This window comes from Portunus trituberculatus, chromosome 46 (assembly GCF_017591435.1).
Source record: "Portunus trituberculatus isolate SZX2019 chromosome 46, ASM1759143v1, whole genome shotgun sequence".
Taxonomy (NCBI): domain Eukaryota; kingdom Metazoa; phylum Arthropoda; class Malacostraca; order Decapoda; family Portunidae; genus Portunus; species Portunus trituberculatus.
Window position 1 is genome coordinate 29,958,609 of NC_059300.1, and position 19,764 is coordinate 29,978,372.

Here is a 19,764-nt window from a genome sequence, read left to right on the forward strand (position 1 = left end):
TCTCTCTCTCTCTCTCTCTCTTTGCTGCCATTTCTTACATGAATGTATATTGAAATGTTTAACAGAAATAAGTATTGTTGTAGACTGTAGTTTTGTGTACTCAACTTTTCTATAAATTATAGTATTCTCATACACTTGAACCTCTGCTTGCACTTGACTACCTAAATTCAGGAAGTGTTTTCACTTTTACAATCACGGTAACTACTGCAGCACACTCATGTATTGTACTGTTTTGTACATGCATTCCCAGCAGATAGCATGAGGTTTGCAAGATGGGCCAAGCTGTTCACTGTCTTAATTCTATTTTATTGTTTATCATTAATTTTTTTTTCACAGCTATTGGTTCTGGAATGAGACTTCAGGCTAAAGATCCATGAAAAATAAATAGACAAGTATCAAATCTTGAATGCAATGTGAATGGACATGTATTTTATTTTGTTTTAAAGAATTTTCAAACTGGATACATACTCATTCTGATTAGTATTGGAAACAGATAGAGCTCCTCCTGCTGCGGTATGTCCATCTTGATTTTAAAGCCACTTATCTCAAGCTTCTCCAACACTTTAACACTTACCATCTAATCTGCATGCTGTAAGAATCTCACTCACCTGGTAAATGCTTCAGTTCCCTCAGCATAACCTTGGAAATCACTTCCCTTATCCAAGTTTAATCATCTGTCTTTATTTAGGTTCATATGGAAGTTTACTTTTCACATTAAGCATTTATTTGAAAACTTGGTAAGTGACCACAATACTTGGAGCTACCGAGTCTTGCATTAGGCACACTAGACTGAACAAGGGCCATAGAACTATCTCAGCATGGCCCTTCTTTCAGCTGGGAACCTAAGTCAAGGCCACAACTCAAGGGAACAAAGAGATAACAATTGTTGGCCAGAGAATAATCTAGAAGTAGGTGCTAAGGCATTATCATATTGTTCATCCAGTTATGACCATGAGGGGGAACAAGGCAAGAACAGATCTGAGCTAAGTGTCAAGTAGCTACAATCAATAATCAATTCCTTAGAACCATATCATAATTCCATGCCAAGCTCATGAAAATCTATTTTGAAACTAATTGTTGACATGAGAAATACAATCTGTGGGAGAATAGATCAATTTTATGTGTAAATATTCCAGCTATCTTACAATCAACATGCCCATAATTGGATGTTTATAAGCCACAATAATATTCTACCATTCTAAGAGCCTGAATATTAAAATGATTACATAGCTTCTATTAAACCCTTGGCCTCCTATTTCATCCTGTGGCTATAGATTTAGCAATGGTACTTGACATGTCTTTAGTAGTAAGTAGTGGTAATGATATAATATACTAGGATGAAACATGCCACATCACAAGGGGAACATACCTTAACCTAAAAACACCTTGACAGCTGAAAGAGGGTGTGTGCACCTTTACATTTTATGATTCTTCACAAACACCTTTTAAAAATGGCTTTCTTAGAATTGTATTACAGTTGGATTTTTTTTGTTGTTGAGAATACTATTTGTATCAATACACAAAAGGTGATAAACATGAAAATTTCTCACTCATTAATAAAAGTATTTTCTTGTTGAATCTGCCCTGACTAGATCCTATGACAACCGATGTCACTTACTACTGCAGAGCCAATGAATTCTTTTAATGGCTCTATTTTTCTGGTTAGACATTTATCTCCAGATGAAGACAAATGGAGAGTGCTGATGAAAGTAAACGCCACCAGTCAAAGTGACTGCATGATGATGAACATGAAAATGAGACTTTTCAGAAAATCCTAAATTCTGTAAGTGGAGGGTTGGAGGAGATGGTCCTGCTGGCAATAGCAGCAGCAGCAGCTTACTAGCAAGTGAGAAGGCAGGTGGACAAACAAGGAGGACTGAGAGGAACACATCTTGCAAAACATCTTCATGGATTCCTTCTCATAGTCTTCCTCAATATTCTTCAAAAATTTCCTCTTCTTCTTTCACTTCCCCATCTTCTTCTTTCGTTCTCCGGATGATCCTGTAAATAAAATGTTACATTGAAGCATTCTTTTTAATGTGCATTCTAGAAACACCTGACTATATTGTACTCACGTTGTACTGAAAACGATCTTTGCTGATGTAAGTGTACCTATCCTATGAGGTGAGTTTTAAGATTAATATTTTTTCCACTTATGTATTACAATACATCATAATTAATAAAATGTTTGATTTACATATTAGAATAACTGTCTGTGATACTAGTCAATTCCTTTCTTGAAATAAATCAACACTGGGATTCTGTCAAGTCTAATTACCCAATATTAAAAGCTACATAAATATTTTACAAATCCTGTAAATAAACCATATGTATGATGATAAATGTGGCAGAGAGAGAGAGAGAGAGAGAGAGAGAGAGAGAGAGAGAGAGAGAGAGAGAGAGAGAGAGAGAGAGAGAGAGAGAGAGAGAGAGAAAGCAGGTAAGCAAACACAAAAAAGACTCAGAAAGATACATATGTAGACCCAAATTGATGAGACAGAAACCAACAGATGGCTAAACTGAATATTATAGTGTACATATATTAAACAACTGTATTTCCTGCCTTGTTAGAAGACAAAATATTATTACAACACAGCATGTCATTTGCGCATAGAATTTAATGGTAACAGGACTTCCTCTACTCATAAGTGACAACCTTTACAAATAGTAGTTTCCATAATTCAGTTCCATAGTGTGTCAACTTTGGTTCATGTCATTTAGTATTGTGTAAAGAGGATTTTACTCATCAAGGCTTTACAACTTCAGTGCACCCAGACCTGTTCCCTTCAGCATGAAAATACTTGGGTATTTAGAATTTTTGTACCTTGACTTTTAGGGCTCAGGACATGATAGCCTCAAATTTGTCGAGAGAGAGAGAGAGAGAGAGAGAGAGAGAGAGAGAGAGAGAGAGAGAGAGAGAGAGAGAGAGAGAGAGAGAGAGAGAGAGAGAGAGAGAGAGAGAGAGAGAGAGAGAGAGAGAGAGAGAGAGAGAGAGAGAGAGAGAGAGAGAGAGAGAGAGAGAGAGAGAGAGAGAGAAAGCTGGAACCAAAAAGGTGTTGTTAACAGTTTCAACACCATAGGTCAAAGTGTCTTAAGTATTAGTTGACTGACATGATGTCCAAAGACCTGTAAGGCACAGACACCCCAATGGTGAGAGGAGAGTAAGTTTTTATAATTGAATCATCCCATTAAGTGGCCATAATACCAAATAACTTGCTACCACCAATATGTGCAGTGCTTGGCTTGGTGACTTCTTGGTGATGTAAGTAAGAATCATGCACACATGTGTATTTAGAATAATGTTTTATACTAAGTGGCAGTAAATTAACAGAAGATATATGTTCTATTCTTCCCTTAAAGATCCTTTAAACCTTATGAAATTTATGAGTTATATCTATAAATAAACTTGGAATGAAAGCTTAATATTAAAACAGAGGCAGGAAATCCAGTGTCTAATATGTAAATAAACTTGGAATGAAAGCACTAAAACTGAGGCAGGAAATCCAGTGTCTAATATGTAAAATGGAGAGCTAACAATTACCTCCCTAAGCTGATTCCACAACAGATTCAACTCCATTTATACACACAAAAGAAAAACAAAAAAAACACAAACTAATAAATAAATGATACAAATACCATAGTAAACATGTAAATTCAAGTATAAAATGTATTAAGGAAAAAACACAAGTGGTTTACATTTTGACACCAAAACTGTTACATGGTATGATATTGGTAGTCAGAGAGGATGTGGAGCTACTTAGGAACAGGAAGGCAGGCCAAATAGAAGACTACTGGTAAGTTGGTTAACATGAATTTTCAACAAATGAAATATGATCATTGTCATTATTTGTAGAGGGCAACATCAATATTATCATAAGGTGTGATATATATATATATATATATATATATATATATATATATATATATATATATATATATATATATATATATATATATATATATATATATATATATATTTTTTTTTTTTTTTTTTTTTTTCCCATTTATTTTTTTTTACTGCACATCCAAACTTTTTTCTTTAATGAAAGCAGATGCTGCTTGAAATGATGTTTGACAAAGTAAATTCTTGGACTCTTTCAAGGAATTACATTTTCTTTACAATTCAGACACAAAAAATTAGTTTTAAAGAATTTAAAGTGAATCACATTTATCTTGTTACTACACAATAAATATAAAGAAAAATTATTTTGAATTATTACATGTTTAGTGCCCTTTCATGTTTAACAGTTTCCATTTATTTGCAATTGGTTACATCATTATGCATAGCATGCCATGTCTTGGTGCCAGTCAATTTAAATTTTCATTACTTAATCAATATTATCATGTAGGCTAAAGAATGACACATCTTGATGTGATACATTAAGCATTATTGAGAATTTTCATTATAGTATATCACATAGTTTTATTCTAACAAACCAGATGAAAATAAATGTCAAATACTTTCCACATGAATATGAGTAATTAGGATGGACAAGACTTTACCTGGTGGTGGTGGTGGTGGTAGTAGTGGTAGTGGAGGTGGTGATGGGTAAAGGGTCAGGGTCATACCTGGTGATATGAGTAGTGGTCATGGGGTCATTACCATCACTGGCATAGCCCTCCATCCCACTGCTCATCTCTTCCACATCTAAACCTACAGAGAGGAGACGCATGGATTGACTACTGTGGCACAGGGTGAATGGTGGTAGGGAGAATCAACCTCTGAATTCTTACATTTCATTAGAAAATATTATTGATACAAAGCTTTAATTATTCCCTGAATAAAGCTGAGGAAGAAGTTCAGAGGTGGTTCTCCCTCTACTTGGGAGACTGGAGGGAGGAGGAGTGCAGCAGTTCAACACTTGAGTGGTAAAAGTTACAGACCAAGCAAGTGATGGGATAGTTAGTGGACAGACACACCAAGGTCTTCTAAGGGTTTCATTACATTTATGACAAACCCTGATGAGACTAATGTAAAATCAATAAATTGTTGCAGATTTTCTACTGCAACAAATGACTGAATGGGCACTGGGATAACATGCTAAAAGCAATTCAAACATATACAATATACATATACTTCTTTTAAACGTTCAATTATATATAATTGACAAGTAATATATGTTATAAGAGTGTGTATAAGACATCAGAAGATGCCTTGGAAAAAATACACAGCAGCAAAATCAAAAGAATCATATTATTTGAAAAATAAATACTAATAATGTAGCAGTCACTGTACAGTGTATGTAGGGCATGCACCAATGATTTGTTTTCATACAAAGTCTGATGTCAGCTTTTTTACCATTCTGGATACTTGTCAAACATTAAGCAGCAAAACCCAAACAAATTAATTGTTCTGTTCTAAAAATCTTGACAGGTATGTGTAAGTGCCTGAAGCTGTCACTATTGCTTTTAATATTAGTAACATTATCAATATTATTTTCTTATCATTATTACAGTATTGATATTATCTTCATTATCATTATTATTACTACTACTATTATTATCATCATTATTATTATTATTATCATTATTATTATAATTTTATCATGGAATATTATCATCAATACAAGCAGTATGACTATTAAAATCATCATCATCAGATGGTTTATTACAGTGTGAAAATTTATAGTATTAAAATAAAAAACAATTTCTATGTATTTGAGTATGTCACTATTAATGTTGATTAAATTTCATGAAGAATATGTAAGCTATGGTATAAATTCAGATTGTGAGAATGAAGATGAAGTGTTGATATGATCTACACCACAGTCACCTTGATAATTTTATCTGTATGTGCTACATAAGGAGATAACCAAAATTTTAATGAGACGATATGAGTGTACAAAAGTATAACTGAATCAAAATAAAGTACACATTGAAGGCTGTGCTGGCCAAGTGCGTGTGTTTGTGGTGCAAGATGGCTGGGATAATGTGTGGGAAACAAATCCTACAGAAGCAAATTAGCAACTTTAGATACAAGCCATGTAAAAATGAAGGGTGGGAATGAGGTAAGGAAGTGCAGCACAATGGTAGGGGACAGCAGGACCAACAGGAGGGAGGTGGTATAAAATATGAAACTAATCACAGGAAATGCCAAACACAAAACATAATAATAAAAAAAAACTCATATGCATCTCTCTCTCTCTCTCTCTTTCTCATACGTAGAACAATCACTCTTCACACAGTCTAATTTACTAAGGCATGTTAAACTGATCAATATTTTCAAGTTGATCTATCCTATCTAACTTATATATCCTTAAGTTATCTCTCATACACATTAAATTTTCTGATTTCATGTAAATACTATATTTTACAAACCTCAACAATTGTCTACCATGCATTTCAAGTCTATTGTTCACTCAAATTTGGCACCACTTGTCTAGTGAAACAAACTGAAACATGCCACTTGTATCAGTCAGTCATACACAACACTAGCAAACACCACAAAACACACAAACATACAGGATAAAGGAAAACTAAATCATAAATAAAAATATATCAAACCAACCATTAGTATACCAAAGAAAATTAATGTTTCAAAACGTGGGCACCACCCTGATGCATGAAGTATTGCATCAATATAACCCTAATTAGCCCTTCTCCATTACACGATCATTACAGTTTAAGACCTTTCCCACAATAGGGCACACAATGTACAATTTCCCTCAGGTTCCATGCCCAGGTTTATTGTTACTGTATCACCATGTAAAGGAAAATAGTGAGGAGAAGTGTTACCAGTGAAATATTCACAGATAGATGTGTATATTATCACAATCAATAATGATGAAGAATTAAAAGCAGTCTGAAGCTTTTACTGGGAACACTTCCCCTAAAGAAGTGGCTTGAGTGGGGTTCCCCACCACCATGTTAGTGGCCCACTACCAGCCCTTTTCAGGACTCCCACAATTATTATTTTCTATGACAACAAAAGCACCAGGAGAACAAAAGGTCACCGCCACCACAAAATACAAAGTGGATGGTGGATCTCTGCCAGCCTGTGAGCCTGAGCTACATGATGGCAGTCACCAGTACCAGCCTGTACACAACAGGAGGATTCCCCCTCCTGGCACCAGTCATGCAAAGGGTAAGGAGACCACTTCCAGTACTGCCACAAGAGTAGTAATAAGGTAAGATTACAGCAACAACACCAAAGACAGAACTGAAGACAACCAGGGCACGAGCAGCAATGCAAAAAAAAGCACACAAAGATTTATAACCTGGCGCTTCCTGCGCCCCCGCTCCACTGTTCGGCTGGACGACGTCTGGTGAGCGAGGCAGAGAGAGACTCGTTAGTCAAGCACTGGACCGCATCGCCAACTCAACAATGTAGCAAATTACGGAATTCTCATACATTAAGGAGGAATACCAACAGCACTATATACACAGTGATGCATGGGATAAAATAAAATTACATAATACTTAAAAGCCCCACTGATCTACAAGAGAAGATCCATAAGATACATCTTACGAATGCTTGTAGACAATAGGAAATCAAAGAAATGAAATTCTAGATCATAAATACTGCAATTGAAAATGGAACTAAATATTACATATGGTAAACAAAATAAAATACTAAGGTTGCTGGTTGGCGTGACGTCATGCGGACACAGCATGCTGAAAGAGAACTAAGGCTGGAGGAGTGCAGAGTGCGGAGACACACCCAGCGGGCGGTGCAACATGTGACGCTTGGGACGCTGTACCTGATACTGTGTTGGGCTCCAGGGAGGGGGGGACAGGCTCACAGGGGCCGCGCAACCCAGGGGGCGGACCAGGTTGTTGGGATCGGGATTGAGGAGGACTGGTCACAGGTCTAGGTATTCGGGAAATGGAAGGACTGGAGGTGGAGGTGGAAGCAGAGGTAGAAGATTTGGAAGGAGTGGAGGAGCTCGCCTGGACAATGGGCTCCCCTGTGTCAAGATCAACTTCTATGGTGTGACTTGTCACAACAGTGCGACGAATAACACGAGTCACATTGCCATGCTCATCGCACTCCTCAGTTTCCACAGTACTGGGTTCTGAGACAGAGAACCCATGCTCCTGAGTCCGCTCTGGCTCGGCAACAATACGCGTCTGGGTGACGCGGCGGATATGTACATTGCCCTGATCATCAACAGTCTCGTCTTGGACTGAATGTTGGCCTGCATTGAATCCTTTGATGTACTCCTCAAGCTTCTTTTGAGCATCAGGGCCAGTAAAAGTAACCTGATGTGCTTCTGGTGGTAACTTAACAACTCTAGTGACTGAATGAGAGAAGCCAGGCTCAGAGGATGGTGCCACAGTTTCTGCTGCTGAACCACTACTGGTGTGCACATAGTGAGTGTGCTGTCCCTCACCTTCAAGAGGTGGCAACTCCCCCTCAGGGAGATACATGGAAGAGGTCATCATGTCTGGCAACCCTTCAGTGGATGCAACTAGGGTGTTAGAGCAGCCACTGGCAAAAGAACCAGACATAATAGAATCTGTGTCATACTGGTGATAGATGGCATGTGTTGCTTGTGATGAAGTTGGCTCCAGAGAATCAGTACTCCATTCCATCAAACCATCTCTGGGAAGTGGTCTTACTTGCTCACTACCTGAACTGATGTCAGCATCTCGTCCACTGGAATCATCCTTGCCTAGACTGTCAATACTTGTGGCCATGACATCCCGGCGGTAAGGATCTATGGAGTCAGTGGAGGCTGACATGGGGTCTTGTCCTCTGCGACGGCCTTCCAGGGAGTCTATGCTGGTGGTCATAGGATCGTGTCGACTGGCCATATCAATGCTGTCAACACTGGTGGCCATGGGGTCTGATGTGCGGATAACAACCTTTTCCAATGAGTCTTGACTTGTTTCCCGAGGAACTTTTTGTTTCACTGGTGTTTCAATGCTGTCAGTGCTAAGAGTCATTACGTCTTGCTTAGTGGAAGTTGCCCCAGGAGCTGACTGATCTAAATCAAGTTCAGGAAGCTGAGCCTCCTCTAGGGAGTCAGCATCTCCCTCTTCCCTCCCTACACTTGGAGTGCGATCTGCGCGGCTGCTTCCTGAACCATTGCTCACAATGTCTTGCAGTTGTACTCCTTCATATCCAGGCTTTGTCTTATCAAACTTCTCTACATTGGTTTGGGCTTGACGTATTATTTCATCAATCTCAAACATTCTCTGGTCATATTCCTCGCCATCAACTGATGCTTGGCCGGGTTCTGACATTGTTTCACAACTCTCAGATTCAGATACCTGACTCTCATGACCCTCTTCAATTTCTGATAGCATTGCTTCTTCTTCTTTAACTTTCTTCTCAATATTTTCCGCTTCTAAACATTCCTCTTCTAAGCGTTCAAATTCTTGTAGAGAAGCAAATGAACCAACAGAAATGTCATCACCTTGTCCACTCTTACCTTCTGGTTTTTTTCCATTTAAAGATTCTTGTGAACCTGAACTTGATCTCCTGGCTACAGCATCTACAGCCACTGATCTCTCAAGATTCTCAAATTCCTGAAGTGAACTCATTGATACATCATCGTGTTCACCGCTGCGAGTAAAAAATTTTCTTCCAGCTAAAACATCATATTCAGGAGTTGAGGAAAGTGAGGAGCCTTTGACAACATGTGATAGATCTCTACGTTCAGCATCTTCTTTCTCCTCCTCAATGTCTTCCAGGGGGCCTGAATACACATGCTGCATGTATGAAGGTTGAGAATACTCGAAGTTGGACACACTGCTTTCTTCAAACTGAAGTTCTAACCAACGTCTTTGTTCTTCTATTGTTGAATCTGCTTCCTCACTGCCTTCATCAGAAACCTGGGACTGAGAGTCACTACTCCTTAGAATTTTTGCCTCAAGCTTGACAGCCTTTAACTGACTGGGCATAATGGGAGAAGTATGAACCTTTTGTTGTTCCTCCTCAACTTCCTCCTCCTCTTCTTCTTGTATTTGGGACATTTCTAACATACGCTTTTCGTGCATTCTTAGTGTCTTTTCATACTCTAAGAAGTCTTCAATGTCACCAGCTTCAATCATTTCAAAAGACTCAAATGGCAGCCCTTGTGCAGCATCATCTAGACAATATTCTCGTCCTTGTTCTGAGTCAGTTGAAGAAGATTTCCGAGAAGCACAAGTGGAGGCAGACTCTTGTGATCCAGGAGTAGCTGGAACATCTTGGCCACTTGCATCTACCTCAGCCTGCACTTGGCACTCAGGGAAATCTTCCTCTCTCTCAAGGTCAGGATAACAATACTGACTGGGCATGGGCAATGTGTGTTCTGTGACTCTTATGTCTGGGATATCCACACTCAGACCTGACACCAGTGATCGTGCACCTTCTTCTCTCTCCTCATATGTAGTAGAAAATATAGCACTAAACCTCTTATCAACTTCTGTAAACTCCTCAGATTCATCAAGAGATTGGGCGGTTACTTGTGAAGGACGGGATGAAGGAACATAGCCTGGTTCTGGTGTCTTTGGTCTTTCAATGGGTTCCTCAATTCCAAGCATGCTGCTCATTTCAGATTCTGGCTGTTCCTCCAAAGAATACTGAAGTTCTGCTTCAGCCATGTCTGAATATTCACTCTCTCGCATCATTTGTCCATATTCTTGATCAGCTTCAGTTTCGTAACATTCTTCAACAACAGTGACTTTCTGTGGGCCCTCTGAAGGGCCAGCTACAGCACCTGACACCTCCTGGATAGGGGGTAAGACAGGGGCTGCAACTGGCCGCACACCTCTAACTTCATCATCATACTCAGGTACGTAATCTACTTCAGTGGGTCCATTAGCGTGAAAAAACTGCTCGCTCTCTGTAAGTTCAGCTTGAGAGCGTGTCTCAGATGTTACTTGTGTGCACATTGAAGCTGTACTTGAATCTGTTGTTGATGGAACAGATGTTGCTGTAATTGTTACAGAATGCAAGGCCATGTCACCATCTCCAGTGTCAGTGGTGAGAACCCCACTGTCTGTGCGCATAATAGAGTGTGCAGCTGCTGGGCATTCTGATGACGATGCCATTTGTTCTGACACACCAGAAGCTGACATACTGGGTTCAGAGTGAACTGAGCTCTGTAGGCTTCTTTCTCGTTCTACAACAGTTACTACTGACATTTCAGATAAAGTGCTTTCTTCTAAGCTAGAAGCTACACTCTCTGTCACTCCACCTTTCTTACATTCTGCAATAGGTACTGGCTCAGGATGGAATGTCATCTCAACTGATCTTTTCATTCTTGATGCAACATGATGTTCCTTCTCCTTCACTTCTGGCTCAGATTCTCCTTCATCAGACTCCAAGTCAAATGTACATGGTGCACCTTCTGATTTTGGTGTATCAGACTGAACTGTTAGCTGTGGAATGATGGAAGGATGGGCTTGAGTAAAATGAGACTGATCTTCTTCCATTATTTCTTGATCTAAAAGGTCCATATCTCTTTCAAGCTCCATTGCAGAGGGTACAAGAGTTTCAGAAGCCTCACTGAGCTCTACACTGGCAAGATTCCCAGAACTTTCTGAATCTATTGATTTCATGGAATCCCTTGAACTCATAGAACTAGCAGCAGTGCGGTATTCACGAGAAGAAGATGAGTAACTAGAATACTGTGAAGTGTCCTGTGAGGTGAGTGCTGTGTCATATTCTGAGGTTCCTGTACGCTCAGATATTAAAGCTTCCACATCAGAAGAGCAAGGTCTGCTGGCAGTGCGGCTGTCTGATGTTCCCTCTGCAGCAGTGAAGTAGTGACTCTCTCCAGAACTGGAATATGTATCAAAATCTGCTCCTGATCTTCTGCTAAATTCTTCAATGTGTGTTTTTTTTCTCATGACTACTTCCTCATGGCTACTACTAGACCGCTCTTCAATTTTTTTTTCAATTTCTCCTTCCCTAATTTCTGGTACAGTTTCTTGCTTTAATTTCCCCTCAATGGACCGAATGCTTTCAACAGCACTTGATTCTTCCATGCTCTCTGTCATACTTGACTCCATAGGAACTTCCTTTTGGGACTCACTGCTCCTCTGATGTTTAACTTTCACAGCTCCATCATCTTTTGCATCAGAAGTGTCTGATTTATCGGAAGTCATTTCTTCCTTGAACATTTTTTTTTTATCTTCGTAGTCTTTACGAAATTCTCGTGTTAAGTCTTCATCATCCATCCAGGAGCCTTTTCTAGATCCTGGTTTGGAACCAGACTTTGGACTACAACTTATGGCCTGGTCTTGGCCTCCTGATGCCTGCTTGGAGTCAGCGGCTTGTGATGCTTGCTTAACTACATCAGATTCTTTCGCTATTTCTGTCACTTCTTTCACAATTTGTCTTGCAGTTTCCTTGATGTCACTGTCACTAAATCTGGCAACTTCTTGAACTTCTGACATCTTTCGTTCCTTAACTTCCACTACTGGCATAACAGGAGTTTCAGGTAATTCTTCTATTGTATCTATGGGTCTTTCAACTCTACTAATATCTGCTGTTTTAATCGAATCTAGGGTTTTTGAAATCATCTGGGTGGCTTGATCATATTCACTTGATATGACATCATCAACTGTGTCATGAATAATGATTGAACTTTCACTTTCATCAGCCTCCGATGGTTCTCTGGCATATCTCTGGTTGTCCTCTTCTTCAGTCATCTGGCGGAGGCGTTCCATGTGATGCTCAATGGGTGAGAGTTCTGCTCCACTAGATCGCAGGTCTTCATCTGTTATTTCCATACTATGCTGATACTGACCACCTATTAGCTTTCTGTGCAGTAATTCAGTTTTTTTTGCTGTCACTGACTCAATGAGCTTTAATTGCTTTTCATCCATCTCTTCCCCTAATTGTTCTTGAATGTATTTTTCAATTTTGGTTGTTGTTTCTTGAGTAAATGCTGATTCAGGGATGGGGATTGGTAGTGGTGGCCGAGCAGCTCCATCTGTGGTGTCTTCAAGTTCTTGTGGAAACTCTTGAAAAGTCTGTGATGGAGTGACTAGGGGGGAGCGTTTCACAGCTTCAGTTTTTACTTCTTCCACAATTTCAATTGCAAGTTTTCGTGCTTCCTCTTCACTCAACTTATGCTTCGTTGCTTCAGTTGCTTGTTCTGGTTGTGGTTTTTCTAACACTCTCGATTCATCAGATGACAAGTCCCTCACATGTTGGGTTTCATAAGACTGTTGAACAGGAATGTCTTCCACAGTTTCTGACAACACAGTTTCAGATCGTTCTTGCGACACCTCCCAGACGACATCTTCAATTTTTTCCTCTGGTACTAAGATTGGGCTTGATAAGGGATGTGATTTCTGTGCTCGAGAAACAGGAGCAATTGTATCTTTTGGAGTTAAGACCTTATGCTCTGGACTTTGGTCTTCTGCAGAAGATGAAAGTTCCTCTGAAAATATGTCAGATTTCATTTGTTGTTTTACATAAGCCTCTGCCTTTTCTTTAGCTGTTTTTGCAGAGTAGGGTTTGGATTCCTCTTGGTCTTTTGTTTCTAATTGTGTTGTGAAAGTTGTAATTGAGGTAGTTTTGATAGTTGAGCCATCAGCCATTGCTGTTTCTTGAGTCTTTGTTTCCTTGACAACTCTTTGCTCTTGGTCTCCTTCTCTCGTGGTTGTGGTTTCTCTGACAACAGTTTCTCTAGTGTCACCTAACTGGCGAGACTCCTCCGTCACATCCACTGTTGTTTTATCAGCGGCAAGTTTCTCTTCAGGCTCTTCATCAGAAGTTTCCTCAGTTCTGGTAATGTCTTCCTCTGTCATTTCATCTTTAGAAGTGTCTTGGTCATCAGTTGATAATGTGTGGACGGTTTCCTTGGCTTCTGATGAACTTTCCGTTTTTTCTTCTGATTTTGAAATTGACTTTGAGAAAGTTCTACTATAACTATCTTTCTTCTCATGAATTATTTTTGCTTCCTTTTCAGATACTTCCTTCTCCCGTTTTTCAGTAGAGGCATCCCTCTGCGTAACAGATTTCTTGCCCATAGCCCCCAGTTCAGATGTTACTTTTTCTTCCTTCTTTTGCATTTTTTCCTGATGTAATTTAGATGATTCTGTCACTTCTGATCTGTCTTCCACACTGCTTGATTTATCACTTTTAGATGTGATTTCTGTCTTGAAATCAGTTTTTGATAAATCATCTTTCTTACTTTCAAACTTTTTCTTTATTTCTTTATCCTTTTCAATAGTTTCACTAATTTTACTTTCCCTCTCTTCCTTCTTTTTCAAAGTACTAGATGCAGTTTCTTCTGATACCACTAATGTCTCATCATATTCTTTTGAAGATCTCTTCCATGATTGACTCTCTTCAATTTCCATTGACTGTCTTTTTATTTCCTTTTCAAAAAGAGCTCTCTTAGATGACACATCCTTAAATGCTATGTCTTCCGGTGAAGGAAGTTCAGTCATTGGTTCTCCTGAGCGTAAGACCTCAAAAGGACTAATTGTTCTCTCTCTGGCTGATTCTGTAGATACATCAATCTTTTCAGTTCCAGCAAAACCTGCATTTTCATAAAATCTAGGATCAACTCTCTGAGCAAGGTACTCTGACTCAGAATCATTACTTTCTGTTGAAGAAACTTTTGTCTTTCTTACCTTTTGTTCAAGGACAGTTCCATCAGTACCTGTAGTATCAGTGTCACTCTCAGTTTCACTTTTCAATAAATGACTACTTTTTGACTCAAAAGACTGAGACGTGACGCTTTCCCAGAACTGTTTACGTTCAGAATAAGGTTTAATGTCTTCAGTTATTCCTACTTGTTCCTCTTTGATGTCTTCAACTTTCTTTGACTCGACCTTTGTTTCTGTGGGAATTGCTCCAGTAAAGATATTAGTTGCCTGAGAGAATGTGCGTTCATGCCTTCTACTTGGTCTACTCGGAACGTGAGGTTCATCATGAGAACTCTGAGTGTCCTCAACATTTACAGAAGTTGTGCAAGGAAGTTTTTGTTGGAATGAGGCAGAGGATGAGGACTGGATGCTCTGGGAAGGATGAAGGACAGGTGAGGGTGAAATGTGCGAGTGTCCGCCTGTCGTCTCTGCAGATGTCTTCACCCCGCCCCCATACTCTTTACGTTCTGTAAACACCACTCCCACATCTAGAACAAGAGTTAGTAGCACACTATTAGTAAACATCACACACTCTTGTTATGGCACACATGGCTACATGCTGTCAGGCAATCAAAGTTGGGAAATGTATGATGGGAGCTATGATCTGGGGAACCCACCATCCTGATCAACTTTCACACACTTTTCACTCAACATGCATATTAACAAGATCTACACATTCAGAGAATCTACTACTTACCAGTGATCCTATTTATATTTGTGCCCATCTACTATAACCTATACTGAACACTGAAAATGTTCTTAGATGAGGAAATGGTGTTAACTGTACCCCTGAATCATGTACGATCATGATGTCCGAAAGTCTTGAAACATCAGTGATGCCAGAGCATTATCTCAATTAATGCTAGATCACTGATACACTCCATTAATAAGAGAGCAAGATAATTAACATATGACTTAATATAAAATCTTTAAACTTAAGTGTCCACAAGCTTTATGAAGATAACAGTGCACACAAAACATTGACATGAGCGAACGGCTTCCCTGGACCCAACACACGTTACTACAAAACATAATGCATGCCGTCACTGTTATCTGAAAGAAATTAATAAATGTTAATATTCACACAACTGAAGGGGGCAAAATTCAAAACAAAATCATTCTTATAAACACAACAAACAATCAAACTGTCTTGAGAGTTAGTGACATAGCTTAAGTAATTACATAGCAGCTGTTAATTGTCTACAGTGCTTGATAAGATGTGGCTACACCACCACAATACCTTCTGAGCCAGACTTCTTTGAGTTGATTTCAAAATGGCCTTTATGGCCCAAAGCTTCCCCTGGCAAAAATACTTCCATATCTGAAGAGACAGATGTATGAGCACCAGGAGTAGCAAGCCGTATCTGTCCCCCTCGAGCAGCCTCCTGCACTGCTTCTTCAAGGATTTCTGCTGCCAGATAGTCAGCCTCACGAACAATGTTTTCATCTACAGTTTGAGCTTTGAAGTATAGGTTTTCAAAGCTGGAGCACATTTCAGGTGGAAGCTGTGTCTTGGTAGTAAAAGGATCTCCAAGAGAGGAAGTCAGTTGAGCTGTTGAGGGTGTATCCTCACATTTTGCAGCTCTAAGGTCTGCTCCATCATAAATATTCTCATAACTTGACTCTTTATTCAATAGGCCATGGCTTTGCCCTGCATTACTACTCTCAACCCCATTATCTTTACTCTCATCCTCAGCCAGACTCTTAGGTAACATCAACCCTTTTAAGTAACCTTGATGTCCCATTTCCTCCAGCACTTCCTGCTGCTGCTGGAAATACTGCTGTGCTACAGGAGAGGAATTGACAACCTCAGGTTGAAGTAAGCAAAGTGGAAAAGTTGTGGGTCTTCGCCCACCCTTGATTAAATCACGACGAAAGACAACATTACTGCAAGCATCACTAGAAGGTCTGGTGTCATGTTTTTCATCAGAGCTAGAAACAGTGCCTGAATCTTCACCTTCACAAGTCTTATTAGACTTGATTTTATCAAGCACATCTAATTTTTCCAAACTAGAGCCTTCACATGACCCAAAATTTATATCAGATTCTATTTTGATGTTTGGTGAAAGACCAAGTGTTCTGGAAGATTTATCAGAAAAGTCAGAGTCACCATCTGTTTCCTTAATGTTTTCTTTCTTTAACAGGACAGCTTGTTGGCTAGATGTGCCACCCAGAACTGTAAAATAATACCCAATCCCATTCATCTCAGAAATAAAAACACATCAAACATATATGTTGGTGTGCCTGTTGTAAAGGACCCTATGTAGAACCTTCTGTATAGTGAAGTATATACATATATATGTACACACACACACACACACACACACATATATATATATATATATATATATATATATATATATATATATATATATATATATATATATATATATATATATATATATACATATATGAATATGTGTGTGTGTGTGTGTGTGTGTGTGTGTGTGTGTGTGTGTATGAGTAGTGTGTGGTGTATGCCCATGAAGGATGAAACTTATTGTGATGAATGATGGTCTACATAAGAAGAACCACAAGTGAGCTCCATACCTGATTCCAGTTGTGTGGCCTGAAAAGCATCAGGAGGTATGGGGGGGTGAACAACAGAAGAGACAGGAAAAGACAGATCATTAGAAGGAGCAGTAGCACCAATGGCTTTTGGTATGAATTCAATTTTGTCAGATTTTGGAGGTGAACTGAGATCAGCCGTAAGGCGGTCAAATTCATCCTCTAGGCTGTCACGATTGAATTCCTCTGAGTCTATGAGGTCAGAGAAACTTTGGTCTGGTTGGTTTGCACTTGGGGGACTTTTATCTTCAGTGGTAATAGTTTCTGCAACTGCACACTCTGTTTCATGACTTACTTTTGCTTCATCTTTGGACCAAAACTCAGAATGCTCAGGATCTGTTAGATGCAACTCTTTCATCATTTGCATCACCATTTCTCCAACTGAGTCAATATTTGATAGTATGTCAATACCAACTACATTAGCTTCAGAGTCATCTTCAACCTTGCTCTCTTCTATAACTTCTCTCACATCATCTAAAGTGTTGAGAATCACCTTAATTTCTGATCTTGCTGATATCGGATCTATTTCTTTGGCTTTTACTTGCTCTTGCAATCTATTCACTTTATTTATTATATCATTAACTTCTTGTGCTAAGTAAGCATTGTTTTCATCTTTATCTGAGATAGGAAGAGGTTCTTTGAGGTCAGATTTTCCATCAGTGACTTCTTTATCTTCAATGAGATTAGAGGCAGAGGCATCTCGCTCAGTGTGAGAGTCTCTCATTTCCATTGGTGTTGTTATATCTGTGTCTTCTGTGGCCTCAATGGAAAAGACTCTCTCACTGAGTTCCTGTCCGGGCACAGGGGAGCTTGGGATTAGATCGTCATCTAGGTCAGGGGCCTCGTCTTCAGTCCTGGTGTCAAGGATGTCTTGGTCAAAGCGCACACTGTCTGGAGAAATTTCTGTACTTGTTCGCTCAATTTCAGCATGGTCTTCACTAGAATTTTCAGTGGGTGATACTGGCCCCATGGAAATCATAGCACTGCTTGTGTTAAAGGTTACACTGGCAGCACCCAGCTCCTCAGTCGCAATGAAGGGCGTAAAACTTTCAGACTGCAGGGAAGCAATTGAGGGAGAGGCCACAAGATGGCTAGCAGTACTAGCTTCAGCACCACAAACAAAACTTCTTTCTAGTAAAACAGGATCTGATAATTTAGTTGCAGAAGATGGAGATACATCAAAGCCCTGAGGTTCAAAAGAATTAGAATCATGCAGATGAGAAGGTTCAAGATGTAAAAATGTTTGAGATTTATTTCCAGGGGAATCTTGTGAGGATGAAGCCTGGGGCTGTAAGGTGGTAAGAAAAGGTAGGTCTGGATTAGAAGGAGAGGATAAGTGTGTTGAGGCTACAGGAGGAGAGGTGGAGGAAGGTTGTGAGGGGAGGGCGACACCCTCGTTGGTGTCCACTGCAGGGAGCATGGAGAGTCTAGCCTGCATCACACTTTCAGTTAACATGCTGTCTACACTTTTCCCCTCCCAGTCCATGCCTTGTGCTTCAGGACAACCACCATGAAGGCCACCGTCTGAAACACATGAGGGAAGAAGGTCTGTAATGCCTGGTGACAAGAAGCATCATCAACAGGCACAAGCCTTTCACTTTGCCATGGCCTTCATTTTACTGTGTGAGAGCTAGACTATTGGTGTGTAGCATCACATCCAAATATTTTGGTTAGTTTGTCAAAACATTCCTCTGAATCTTAGTTGAATTAAGTATGTTAAGTCACACAGAGAAAAGTTGCTAAGAAGCAGCACAAGTACTATAGCAGCAAGCTAAAAGCCTGCCTTACCTCGCACTTGAGCCATGAGATCAAACTCATCTTGTGTTGGCTCACAGATGGACGAATATGTGGACGCCACTTGTGGTCGAGTAAATTTAGGACTGGGAGAACACAGATCTGATGAGGTGCTCTGTAGGTGCTGTACATCCCCAGGAACTAACTGACTAGAATCAACAGCTGGAGACTGTACAACTCCTTCAGAGCTGATCACATCTGCATTTTCATTCTCCACAAATTCCCGAATACTCCTAATTTCTATTGATTCTTTGCCTACTTCTGTAGTTTTAACCAAAAGCTTTATTTCAGCTTTAATGGTTCTCGGTTCATCACTCTCTTCAGCTTGGATCTCTTCATCCTCCCATCGTGGAGAATCACGCATGATCATCAGCTGTTCTTCTCCTTCATCACTAGATATATGACTTGCTTCTGGTGCTTCAGCTACTGCTTTACTGCTTTCCCGTGCTGATGCCATTGAAGCAACACCTGTAGTCTTTTTGGATGGGTCACCATGGTGTTGCCCAGTGTCAGTATCGGTACATCTTAAGCTCTCAGATTTAAATGGTGAGATGGAAACTGAAGAATGAACAGGCACATCAGCTTTTTGATTCACAGGTTTGTTCCTTATCATCTGTTTCTCCATTCCTTTCTCAATACTGACAGCATCATTGTTTGTTAGGTAAGATCCTTCAAGCTCTATTTTTGCTTGAGCAGCTTCTGCTTCAATTTTGAATGCCATCTCTTCCATTTCAGCTTCCTGAGCTACCACCATGCTTTCCAATACTGCCAGATCAGCTTCCGTAAGTTTAGTCTTGCCGTCAGCTAGGGGAGAGATAACCATACGTGTGAGCAGCTACAGCGTTCACAAGCAGCGTGAAG

The 19,764-nt window shown here is 39.7% G+C and overlaps 1 protein-coding gene across 34 annotated transcripts in view; it reads right to left on the reverse strand.

Moving 5' to 3' along the window:
* Nucleotides 1-706: 706 nt before the first annotated feature.
* LOC123520154 (ankyrin-2-like) overlaps nt 707-19,764 on the reverse strand; it is a 391,211-nt gene continuing 372,153 nt past the window's right edge. For 26 of the 34 annotated variants that reach the window (XM_045282141.1, XM_045282132.1, XM_045282127.1 and 23 more), the window contains 5 exons: nt 18,898-19,707; nt 17,092-18,633; nt 7,701-15,029; nt 4,504-4,654; nt 707-2,001 (listed from right to left, as the gene is read on the reverse strand). In XM_045282141.1, coding sequence (XP_045138076.1) covers nt 1,932-2,001; nt 4,504-4,654; nt 7,701-15,029; nt 17,092-18,633; nt 18,898-19,707 — 9,902 coding nt within the window. In that variant the 3' untranslated portion in view covers nt 707-1,931. The remainder of the gene's footprint in view (nt 2,002-4,503; nt 4,655-7,700; nt 15,030-17,091; nt 18,634-18,897; nt 19,708-19,764) is intronic. The other 8 variants (XM_045282147.1, XM_045282146.1, XM_045282142.1 and 5 more) reach the window with 3 other exon arrangements.